The sequence below is a fragment of the Ciona robusta genome, chromosome 12 (assembly GCF_009617815.1).
Source record: "Ciona robusta chromosome 12, ASM961781v2".
Classification (NCBI taxonomy): Eukaryota; Metazoa; Chordata; class Ascidiacea; order Phlebobranchia; family Cionidae; genus Ciona; species Ciona robusta.
This window is the reverse complement of record NC_143246.1, coordinates 4,289,804-4,302,524: the sequence shown is the minus strand read 5'-3', so window position 1 is coordinate 4,302,524 and position 12,721 is coordinate 4,289,804. Positions and strand designations below refer to the sequence as shown.

General features: G+C 37.6%; 3 protein-coding genes across 3 annotated transcripts; 2 read left to right on the top strand and 1 right to left on the bottom strand.

The window, feature by feature from the left end:
• The first annotated feature begins 1,600 nt into the window (after positions 1-1,600).
• On the top strand, positions 1,601-4,653 carry LOC149726973 (uncharacterized). The gene is made up of 5 exons (XM_089890158.1): positions 1,601-1,758; positions 1,899-1,950; positions 2,426-2,620; positions 2,787-2,941; positions 3,145-4,653. Exons 1-5 carry the CDS (start codon positions 1,676-1,678, stop codon positions 3,248-3,250), a joined length of 591 nt encoding a protein of 196 aa, XP_089746284.1. The 5' UTR covers positions 1,601-1,675; the 3' UTR covers positions 3,251-4,653.
• A 103-nt stretch (positions 4,654-4,756) lies between these two features.
• On the top strand, positions 4,757-10,394 carry LOC149726972 (uncharacterized). The gene is made up of 11 exons (XM_089890141.1): positions 4,757-5,145; positions 5,266-5,326; positions 5,584-5,628; positions 5,688-5,867; positions 6,088-6,651; positions 6,807-7,364; positions 7,620-7,709; positions 7,768-7,866; positions 8,633-8,889; positions 9,105-9,305; positions 9,783-10,394. Exons 1-11 carry the CDS (start codon positions 5,080-5,082, stop codon positions 9,831-9,833), a joined length of 2,172 nt encoding a protein of 723 aa, XP_089746267.1. The 5' UTR covers positions 4,757-5,079; the 3' UTR covers positions 9,834-10,394.
• Positions 10,395-10,537: 143 nt separating this feature from the next.
• LOC149726971 (uncharacterized) lies at positions 10,538-12,460 on the bottom strand. Its single transcript, XM_089890152.1, has one exon. It carries the CDS (start codon positions 11,868-11,870, stop codon positions 10,548-10,550), a length of 1,323 nt encoding a protein of 440 aa, XP_089746278.1. The 5' UTR covers positions 11,871-12,460; the 3' UTR covers positions 10,538-10,547.
• Between the last annotated feature and the right edge of the window lie 261 nt (positions 12,461-12,721).

The window sequence follows — 12,721 nt, the reverse complement described above, 5'->3', positions numbered from 1 at the left end:
AAATTATTCATTTTTACATTCATATTTACTCGAAAATTGTCTCCCTGGTTTAATTTACAGCGAAAGAGTTCACGCGAAAATTGTTACTTTTTGCGCCAAAGCGGTTCATCGCTAGCGATCATCGGCAGATCGAAAGTTTGTCGCTCGCATCGCTAGCGAGAGAGGAAGTGACGTCAGTCGCTAGCGAGAGAGGAAGTGACGTCACTCTCTCGAATCGCCAACCACCGCCGCTAGTGTGAACCAAAGTTAGTATAGACCAAGTTAGGAAACGGCGCTCGTGTCCGCCATTACGGAGCCCACAGAGCGTGAATCGCCTATACAAATGCATGGTCGGCGTGTGTTTATTTGGTTCTTGTAAGCGATACAAAGCTAGAAAATACGTATAGCGGTTGTTTTAACATTTAAAATATAATTTCTAATATAAATCTTGTTATATAATATTAAATCTAGGAATTAATGTAAAGTAAATTAATATTTTGACTGGTTTTCGGCGTACAGTGTGGTTTAACAGGGTACTTTACGTTGGCGATTAATACTAGCAGCAATCAGCTTAGTTTACATAATAGTATATGATCATACCTAGGAATCTACAGAACCATTATATACTACATTTATAATCCAACATGAGTGGACATGCAGCTTCAAACTGCTTAAGTACTAGCAGATAAGGTGTTCGCGTTTTCCGATTTCATAAAGACCCGTAACGCAGAAAAGGTAGCTCACTAATTCAAGCAGAGGACCAAAAATAGTAACTCAGTATTGTTTTCCTCAATGTCACTTCGATATTAGGCAAATTTTACAAAGATACCTTAAGTTTCGTTGCCGGGTATACGTGTTAAGTTTGTGAGCCAAAAAGTAAAATCACGGCAATTTACATGCAAAACTGCAGCTAGATACACCAGTTTATGGTAATGTTATGCGTTTTTGTTTGTATTTTTATATTTTAAACATGTCCTTTTATGTTTTTGGTTAGTAAACTTGATATTTTCTGTTTTTTTTACTCTTTAATCGATTGAGTGTTCAATAAAAGTTGATTATTTTTGTGAGGTTTATTATTGTGATAAGATATAACATTAGTAGAAAGCCATTTTTATGCGCAGAAGTGCTTGGTTTTTAAAAAATCGCAATATTTAAACGAAAAACAGCACCCAGCAATGATAAAATGCTATGCCGTGGGCTCCGTAATGGTGGCGTCTATGACGTCATAGACGCGCGACAATGGATAACAAGACTCTTTGTTTTACAATCCGTTTCCTAACTTGGTCTATACTAACTTTGGTGTGAACCAGCCTTTATGAGGCCACTGTTACGTATAGACCTATATAGCAACGTAGAAATGTTATCGTAGGTTGTCCTCACTATATTTAGATTGTTACAAGTGTATTGACAAACTTTGACTATTTGCTAAAAAAATAGGTTAGAATCTAACCTAACCGTTAGATCTTATGACGCGCAACAGATTCGAATGATGAAATCGGTTGAAAACCCGGGGGTTCCCCTACTTTCTCCCCCCAGGTTCACTGATGCTTCGCTGTGTTACAAGTACAAACGCCCAGTCACCACAGTTAACTTACGCTATCTACCAACTCGTATACAAGTTCATATGTCATTTATCTAGTCTTCTCTTTACAGATATAGATCAAGGAGACAGTAGAAAGAAATTACGAACTAAACTATGAAAATGTTTAGCAATCTTAAACTTGTCATAATCCAGTTCTGTTTGGCTCACGCTTTTCAAAATTTCGGCAGTGCTAGCGGGTAAGTGAAGTTTGTATTTTGATATACAGAATGTAGTTAGTATTTCATATGTTTTTTTTACACAATATACAACCTTGTTTTTTTCTAGTCTTAACGGCAACGATACATATGGCCTTTTACTAAATTGGATTCTTTTTCAGGGTTGACGATGATAATGGAATGACCGAAGGAAAAATTGGCCGAGTTATAATGGTTAGTTTTATTATATTCTATATATGTAGAAAGGAATATCATCATATAAAGTTAGAAAAACTTGCGCCATATATGACGTAAGTGTCTGTTGGTTAATTATTTACCAGACTATTATTTGTTTTACAGCACAGTAGCGAGTATCATTGATGTCTGGTCTTTATCACAGATAAAAATAGTCTGGCTTATAAATACATTTTAAATAACAACATAGCTAGGGTACGAAGATTAAGTAGTATCTATAAATAAAATATAATAGGGCGGGGAAAGACGGGACACCTTTAGCACATAATGTCTGAAATATCCTGATCATGTTTTAAACAATTAACAACGGTCTATGGAAATGCGGTTTTATAATTCTTTGAATGTTTTTTTGTTTACTACCAAAATGGGATAAGAAAATAGAATGAAAAGATGCCCCATTTCCCCATCCTACTATATAACGAATGTCAAACTTATTTAATTTTAACCATTACAGGATTTCGAGGCAAAACAAGCCGAGTGTAGAGTAAGTCATGGGTGGGACTGGTACTATGGATATTCTGCTACATGCGAGCCCTGTCGGGAAGGATGTGTTAACCCGGCGGATAATATGAAAAAGACTTGCTATGTGTTCTGTTATGAGTTCATGGTTCAACAAATAAAGGATGAAGAGATACAACTAAAGCTGAAGGTATAGTTTTTCATTCATATGGTTTAAATTTGAAGGAGAACATCTTTCGATTAGATTAATAATGAATGAATGAATGAATGACTGTATGAATAAATGAATGTATGTGTGCATGTACGTAATTTGCTTTATCCTCGCGTGTCTGACCATTTATTTTATTTTCTTAAAGATAGCCAATGACTACGACTTAGCAAGACAGGAAGAACAAACAAGAATGAACAAAAGTTACGAAACTTGGCTGACGATACTCTCTGTTGGTTTCGGCGTAGTGTTCGCCTTACTGGTTATCGTGGCTGCTGTCGGTTATCACAGATACCGCAAAGCGTAAGTACCGTTTTAATTCTAAAGAACAATAACTTTTTAGGTTAAACTACTATGAGAATTCACTGCAGAAATACTGGTATTTTACCTTATACACATAAAGGCTTTATTTGCACATAGAATCTGACGACAGTCGTGCACGGAATTTAAAAGTGTCATTTTTTAAGCTTTAATTTGAAATACCTTATAAATCAATGATTTTTCAGATTCAACAGAAATCACCCAGTTCAACAAAACAGTGATGACAAATACGAAGAAGGACTGATTACCGAGAGTGCTTCTTCACTTGAGTCGCAGCAATCTGCCGTTTAGATCCGTGGGACACAGATGTACAAAAGATTTTAATTACACAAGCATATTCCAACGTTGTACAAACACACAGCTTATTTGACAATTTATTTGTCATTTTTTAAATAGCTTTTGCGATTGGAAAATAGTAGGCTGCGATGGGGTAATGGCCAAGATTTTCAAATCTTTTATCGTCCCATTTGGTAGTAAACAAAGAAATATTTACAGAATAGTATATAACCGTATCATCGTAACTTTTGAAAGAGCGTTGTTGATTTTTAAAACACGATTAAAAAGTATGGAAGAATATGTGCCAAATGTATCTATCTTACCCCACAGTGCTATAAATTAATACCCAATAGGCTACATCCGAATTTTTTAACAACTATACTGTTGTTAAAAATAATACACGTCATTGTGATGCAGTATGCAAACTGTGCTATATGTTGCTGTTGATTTAAACATACGTGCGGTTTACTATTCTCACAGCCCGTTTAATTTGCTTCTGCTGTTATTGAAATTAAACATCGCTACTGATACTTTGGCGTTACACATATAGTATAGGGTGGAGGAAGATGGGACACCTTTTCATACCATTTTCTCGTCCCAGCATTTGGTAGTAAACAAAGAACATTCAAAGAATTATAAAACTGCATTCTCACGACTCCCATAGACCGTTTTAATGGTTTAAAACACGATCAGGATATTTAAACGCTAAGTGCTAAATGTGTCCCGTCTTCTCCCACCCTGCTATACTATATTTTGTTGATTTTACTGCAATTGTAAACAGCACAGCATGTCACTGCATATACTAACCGCACGCGAAAGTATATTTACAATTGTAATATATAGGTGTTTGTTTCCTGACACACTGTATTGCAAATTATTGATGGAAAATTCTTTTCGGGGGTTTTGTTTTTCCATCATGATCCATTTTTGGATCTAGCCATTGCAAAGTCGGTCCCCCTCTAGTTTACCGACTTTACCTTTCTGTAATCTTATCTTTGTATTACGCTTTAACTTATTTTAGTTAGTTGAATTGTAAAATGTACGTTGAGTTTAAGAGTCACACTTTTTAATTGGTACTAATTAAAGAGTTTTTATTCATGGCTCGTTTTAATAAAATCGCTACCGCATTTGAAGATAAAAACTTTTAAAAAAATGAATTAATTTTAGATAAAATTGTGTAATATTGTTTTTTTCCCAAATCGTTTTGAGATTACTGCATTACACACGCACGTGCATTTCGATCAACATTTGCCTATATACCTTATCCTCGGAATAATTTTATATTTATTTAATATACTATACTTCCTATATATATGCGTGTTTATTTGCTTTTGTATGTAAATGTTACGTGCCTTTGTTGCTTTTGGTTTGACGCTTGTTTTATACTGCTGAAATACAACGTACGCTGTAAAGAGTAAGATGTTTCTTTCTCCTTGACAATGAATACGCAACACGGTCTCACAATGTATCCTGGCGTGGTAATGTAGAATACACATCAGTCTAGGTGGTACAGAGTGTATTGTGGGCGTGTGTATTTTGATAAACAGGGGAACAGGGAAAAGGGACAGTTAATGTATATATAGGCTATCGTGTGGTGGTGAAACTGCTTTTGTAAGTCGTCTCGCCATAATACGGAAGTGTCAATCGTGTATTCGAGTAGTAGGCCTATACACGTAACAAGGTTTGTATGCGTCTAGTCTGCAGTACAGAAACAATAGTCATTTCCTACAATTGTTTAAGACAATAGAAAGTGCTGTGCAGAACTTCAAACGCTGCAAAAATGATGATACGGTGAAGTTACCGGCCGTGTTTAGGTTTAAATCCGTAATTATACGTCAAGCTACATGGAGGAAGCAATTGACGATGTATTTCATGGAGAAAGTGGCGAACGACTATCGACCGAAAATCGGGTAAATATCAACGTGTGTTAAATTTTGGTGAAACAGAATGTGCAAATAGGATATTAAACGCGTGTGTTTCAACGGGTATTTCCTTGTTTTCGTATAATGACTATATTTGTTTCCTTATAGGCCCACCCTCGAACTACCTCCATGATTTCCAGTTATTCAGTTCATGCTGACCACGTTGATTGTAAGTCTTATTGTCATTTCGATATCAAGAAAAAAATTAAGCTCAAAATTTCGAAAAAGTTCAAAAGTTAAAAAAATATGTTTACGTAAAGGCTCATCGCAATTGCTGTAATACAATCACAAAGTTAAATAGAAAACCAAACAACCCGACTCTTACATGCTTTCTTGCATATACATTCTCCTTATTAACTTATATCGGTCAAGTTCATGCGCCATATTTCTTAACTTTGAAAGTATTCTTTTACTTTTAATTCGTAGATATGGCGGTATACAGCTGCAGCAGCGAAGGCAGCAACCAAACGAGTAAGCAACATGTGTGTTTAGTGACGTACCGGAAACTACGTTTTATTTTCTTGTCCCAGCAATGCCCCATGTGACCAGGGACGACCTCAGACATTTGGTGGCCTCGAACAGACGAGAAGAGTTAAGAATACAAGGAATAGGCCTCAACCAGATAGACGTTCCCACCATTCACCCACGTATGCTAAAGATTTCTTTCTACGACGGGAAAAATGTATCGAACGAGGATACCTATAACCCAGGTAGTACTACGTCACGAAAAATGACGTCATTAATTAATGACGTAACCAATAATGGTCGTTCGTTCCAAAATCGACCTTGCGCTGTGGCGTACTTTACTATAGTAACTATTTTAACATAAACGTATGCACCAGACGGCACCAGATGTTTTATGACTAATATTATACTTTGCGTTGTACCGCACAAAATTGTCGTATGCAAAAATGCTGTATATGTTTGTAGAAGCGGATCGTGTCGAGGTTTCGCATTCCGGCGAGGTCTCAGTCGACGACCTTTTTGTTCCCGACGAAACCCCGCTGAGGTTGGTTGCTATACTTGGAGAGGCAGGGGCCGGTAAGTCGACCATGAGCAAACGAATCGCTAACTCAGAATCTCGTATCTGTTTCCACATGGAGTTTATGCGAATGGATTATGGGGAAAGAGAGTTCAACCTTCAGGAAATTATCTTCGAAAACTTTTACGGTTGCACACCAAGCGAGGCGAGCGCATATTTTGAGTGGGTACAGAGGAATCAGTTCGACTGTCGTATCGTCATTGATGGACTTGACCAGGCAGCTTGGGAGGTATCGAGCGCAGCACCAGCGCTAAATATTTCCAGCAAAGCAAAAGTTGGCAAGGTCATGGCGAACCTTCTCAGCGGGAACTTTCTGCCGAATGCGGAAATACTTATTACGTCACGAAGTCATACAATGCGTCTGCTACACATCGGGCAACGACCACAGCGAATCGTGATGCTCAATGGGTTTTCGCCGGAACACGGAGAATCGTTGTTCACCCACTTTGTCGGTAAGCATGCCTGGTTTTTATATTTGTGAGATAACATTGCCACTTTTTTTCATATTCGTGACGTAATTTTACTACAAGTTTGTTCATATTCGTGACGTAATTTTACCACAAACTTTATGCCCTCTGAAACTAAGCATGACATTTACAACACACAGGTGGGGATTGCGCGAAATGGGAAACTTTGAAGCGAGAGGCGCCACAACTTTCCCTAATGTGTAGCAATCCAGCAATGCTTATTTACATCGCAGCTGCTTGCTGTGCAAGAGGAGATCGACCCATTCGTTCGCTGACATCAGTCCTAGACGTGGTGTTAGCAGACATCAAGCAATCTGAGCATGTCAAGAACGTTAACTTGTCTGAGATTTTACACAACGTCCACAAAGTCGCTTATAAAGCTGTGGAGAAGCAGATTGTTCTCATATCTGTTGCAGATCTCAAGGAAGATGATCTAACCATCGAATCGGTGCAAGACCTCACGATCACTCTGCCTTTATTCAACGGAAATGCGATCCCGACGCGCGTGGTTGATGGATCAGTAAAGGTGTTTTTCAACCATCAAACCTTGCAGGAGTACTTCGCAGCCGTGCACGCCGTCGAAGCGCTCGAGATGGGCAACTTTAAAGACTTCGTGGCGAAAAGGGTGTTCACGGAGAACTGGTACATGGTGCGGCGATTCTTACTGGGAAGGCTTCTGAGTCCAACTTTTAACCCACGTTAGTGCTGTGAAAATAGATATAACCAGAAAAAAAACAACAATATAGTAGGGTAGGGGAAGACGGGAAATCTTTAGCACATAATATACAAATATGCGGATCGTGTTTTAAACAATTAACAACGGTCTATAGGAGTCGTGAGAATACGATTTTAAAATTATTTGAATGTTCTTTGTTTACTACCAAATGGGGCGAGAAAATAGAATAAAAACGTGTCCCGTCTTCCCCCACAATACTATATATATTTTTGAGCAGATTATGAGTTTTTTAAAGAATACCTTCATGCTCAGCAGTCGAGATTGAAGAGAATTCGATTCGACGTAACTTCAATGTTAAAACCTCCAGGTAAATTTAAAACCCCTAGCATTAATTTTTGTTAAACTTGAGTTCGTTCCACAAACAGCGATGGTTAAACCAGTCGTTTGCGGAAAGAAATTGTTGGAAGAATTTCAAAAATGCGGTCAGCTGATTACGTCATACGACGAAGCAACAAGCAAAGAAGGTAAAACCAAAAATTGTTATTTGTTATTTTACATATAGTACTATTGTGTAAAATGGGACCATCTGCATCACCTAAATTTCAGAACTCCATTTTTTCTGATCGTATTTTTAGCAACTAACAACGCTATTATAATATAGAGTCGTGAGGATGTGCTGGCTAAACAATTCTGTAAATATTCATTGTTTACTACTGCCGAACGCGGGCACTATTGTATAAAAATAGGATACCGTCGGCCTCTAAATCCCATGATTCCTGATCGTGTTTTTTAACAATAAAAAGGTTCTTTTTAGAATCGATTTTAGAAAGAGGTCGCTAGTAGGCTGTGGTCCAACTTTACACCACCCTACTGTACCTAGGTTTTTGTAATGGTAGTATTTGTAGTGGTGTTATTATGCCGATCGTTTCATCCATCCATTATCATGTAATATCCGCACTGATAATTTTGCGTTTTTAAGTGGAAATATTTCACCGTTCCATGCCGACATATATATATTTATAGTATAGGGTGGGGGGAAACGGGACACCTTTAGCACTTAATATCTAAATATCCCGTGGGTGTTTTAAACATTTAACAACGGTCTATTAGAGTCGTGAGGGTGTGGTTTTATAATGCTTTGAAATTTTCTTTGTTAATTACCAAATGGGACGATAAAATAAAATGAGTAGGTGTCTCATCTCCCCCCATTCTACTATACATCAACCTTTTACAAAGTATCCAGTAAATAGTCTAAAAAACAATTAAAAAAAAACTTTTACTTAACGACAGCAAGGCGTCAGTTCATCCGACTTCTGCTTGACGTCAGAGAATGTGACAATTGTGATGTCACAAAAGCAATAGCGGAACGTTTTCCACGTGACATCAATTTGAGTCGAACTCCTCTGACGTCAAGCGACGCTCACGCTTTCAGTTACGTCATGCAACACGTCACAAAAGACATTGATGACGTAAACATCAAGTACTGTGACCTCACTACACAACAACTTAAACTAATATTCTCCGGATTTCGGATCCGAGAGAAAAAGGTAAAAGTTTTTGGTAAAATCTATTCGCCTGGAAAACCCGTTTATGCTATATATAGTAGGATAGGGAAGGTAGGACACCTTTTCATTTTATTTTCTTGTCCAATTTGGTAGTGAATAAAGCACATTGAAAAAATTATAAAAACGTATCCTCATGACCAACCAAAAATTTCGTGTTTTTTTTCGCTAACGGAAATTAAGCTTTTATCTTCACACAGATTGGATCTCTTCATATTGATAACAATGCATTAGAAACCGCCGGAGTTCGCGTGATATGCGATATACTGGAAAAGGTGGAACGTTTCCTAACTATGGGGGATTGTTTCAAAGACGAAAGCGCGAGTAGAAGTAGATACAGAAATCTGAACGAAGAAGAAAGAATATTCCTTCAACAAGCTCTTAACAATGCTGGGAGCGAGGTGCGGTTATAATAACTTTAAATATAGTAGGGTGGGGGGAGACGGGACACCTTTAGCACATAATATTCAAATAATCTGATCGGTTTTGAACAATTACCAACGGTCTATGGAAGTCGTGAGGACATGGTTTAATATTTCTTTAGGTGTACTTTGTTTACTACCAAAAGGGACGAAAAAATGAAATTAAAAGGTGTCCCATCTTTGCCCACCCGGCAAAATGTAAAGTTATGTTGTTTCGGATTCACCTTGTTCGTTTATACAGAATGCTTAACCGTCGTTATTTGGCCAACTCAGATCGTGTCTACTGTCAAGTACTCTTCCCACATTTGTATTGTACTGTTATTATTGTATATTGGGATGGGGGAAGATGGGACACTGTTATTAATTGTTTAAAACATGATATTAGGTGCTAAAGGTGTCCCATATTCCCCGCCCTACTACATACTAAAAAGGAAAATTTACAAATCTTAATTATAGAACCTTATTCTGAGCGTTGGCGGAAAAAAGGACATCATGAGAAAATCGTGAACTACTCTAAATTATTGGATATATTGAGTAAAATCTTTACTGTATTCAAATCTTAGTCACTGCATTATTTACATTTTTGCCGTGGAGGTAATATATAAGATATACGGTTATACATGATTTTTATGCTGGTTACCATGTACATCATAAGTCATAGTGATTTTGTTGTTGAACATGCCCGTCACATCAATACGCAATTAAAAACAATTATTTGAAGTGCACATTATAATAGTATAGGATGGGGGGAGATGGGACGTCTTTTCATTCTATTTTCTCGTCCCATTTAGTAGTAAACAAAGAACATTTAAAGAATTATAATACCGTATCCTCACGACTCCCATAGACGGTTGTTAGTTGTTTAAAACACGATCAGGATAATTGGATATTATGTGCTAAAGGTTTCCCGCCTTCCCCACCCTACTATATAAATATCATTGTATATCTAAACAATCGTGATGCTAAACTTAGACAATATTTTCTATTTGTGTTCAAGGAGAATTATAATGCATTGCTGCTTGCCTACTTTAAATTGCGAACTTAGAAAAAATATATAATTTCAAAATATTTTATTTTTCTCTCGATTACGGTAGCAAAGATTAAACAATAGTTATATAACAAAAATACCGAATATGGCGACAAAACGACAGTTGTTAGAACACGCTTACAATTAAAAACATTTACATTTAATTGGAAGAAAGAAGCCAGATGCAGAAATCGCTACACCAAAATGTCTGTAAGTTCCACGTAGTTACTATTGAGCCAAGCGCACAGCTTAGAATCAGAACACACAATTTTCAAAAGCTTGATGACGTCATTCTCTGCCTGGTGCTGATTGGTTGCGATGGATTGTGGGAATGTACGTTGATAAACTTTCTGCAGTTGAAAAGATTGACGAGGACCACTATGTAGTTGCCTCATGCCACGAACCGAATCAGCATATCGTATACCTGAGAAAACTCTTTCGTTTGAATTAGAAGCAAGAATGTGGTTCTTTAGCAACGGGAAGTCAAATTTCATCCCATTATGTGCGATCAAACAAATAGGAGAGATTTGCCTCCTTAAAAACTTTGCCATAATCTTGGTCGTTTCGGCGTTAAACTTCGGTTTGTAGCTTTCTCGAATGATATGGTTATTTAATTTTGTTAATTCAGAAGCTATTTCCTCAATCATTTCACCCGGATCGACTATCAGAACCATTTTGTCGACAATTCTCGGTAGAGAGTCAGGTGTTGGTGTTTTCATAGAATCAATATGGACGGCCACCATACAAATCTCAGTAATTTTGGAATTTCTAAGCCTCGTCGTCTCCAAGTCGAAATATACATGAGTCTGCGTGGGCTCAAATTCGCCAGAAGAAATGCCTTGGTCGAGCTCAGAAGTTGTTTCAGCACTTTCACTTTTCTGTTTCGGCACAGTTACAAAGTTTGGGTTAAAATTGTCGAAAAACTTGTCTAGGTTTTTAAGCACAACTTTAATCAAAAACTTATTCCGTTCTTCTGTAGTGGCACATTGTGGCATTCCTTGAGAAAAACTCTCGTCACAAATTCGGCTCAAAGAGGAATCTTTTCCTGGTTGTATTTTTTTGAAAATTTCTTCTGAATCCACGAAGTGCACCTGACGTTCATCCACTTTATCCAAACTTTTTCCGAGGCGCCGCAACTCAGATTGCAAAACTTTGAAACCATAGCTACCGTGACCCACAAGGTACAGCTCGCCTGATTGGCGCGAGAGAAAGAGATTCAAAAGATTAACAACTTTTAAGTCGAACTTTTGCCGTTTTGCAATTTCAAAATCTTGTGACTTCACGTTGTAGGATTTACACAAATCGTAATCAAGTTTCTCCTTCGGGTCAAAACAGAAAGTCATTTTGTCGAGAACTCTTGGAAACCAATCTGGGGAATTGCTTTTTGCTCTGGTAAGCTTATAACCGAATATACTGACAAGACTGATTTCAGTAACCCGTTCCTGTTCTGGACCATTCACACTTAATGTGAAGAAAATGAATGAGTCCTTATTTTGCCTAAAGCCCTTAGAAGTCATGTTTAAAACTAACAAGTCTATGCTGTATACAGAAGTCTAAGTAAAGTTAACTGTTAGTAACACTATGAAACATCTTCGAAGCCGGAATTTTCTGGCACATACGGAGGTAGGAATCATGTTAGTCTGTTGCAACTCGACGCTTAAAGTGACGTCAAATGACCCAAAGACAATACTTCATTAATCAGACAACACTGCGGATACGACTTTATCTTATGGGAGACTATTCTAATGAAAACAGACCCCCGTTGAACGAGGTTAATGATATTCCGTTAAGCCGCTGACCGGCCCAAATCGTGTTCATTTTATCGCAGGACGCCACAATGCTGCCACGTGATTCTGTCTGGTATATAATTCGCCTTTTCCTTAACACGATAACGAGAACTACCCAACTAACGCCACTATCGGCACTGAGACCTCGAGGTCAGTTTATTTCATGAAAATATAGCAAGATAATTATGAACTGTTTGGTCTCTGGTTATAAAAGCAATTAGTACTACAGTAGATATAGCACCCCGCCGAAGCTTGCGTATGAAGTCTGATCAACACGGAGTCATTCAACCCAACCAACAATCCTATTTATTCAGTGGGGGCTATGAGTCACATCACCAAATGAAAGTGATTAGCTATTAAAAGCAAATTAGTTTAAACGTTTCCAAAATGTATTCGCTAGTGCTCCTTAGCAACTGTATGTGCTAAGCTATAAACTTGAGTGCAGTAATATACGTTTTGTGTGCTCAGGTAACAGGTTCTCATCATCACCAATTCTTAAACTTTGGTTTATATTAATGTAATGTCAACACCGGTATAGGCCGGGTTGTTCAATGACAAAGATAAAGAAATGGCATCATCAG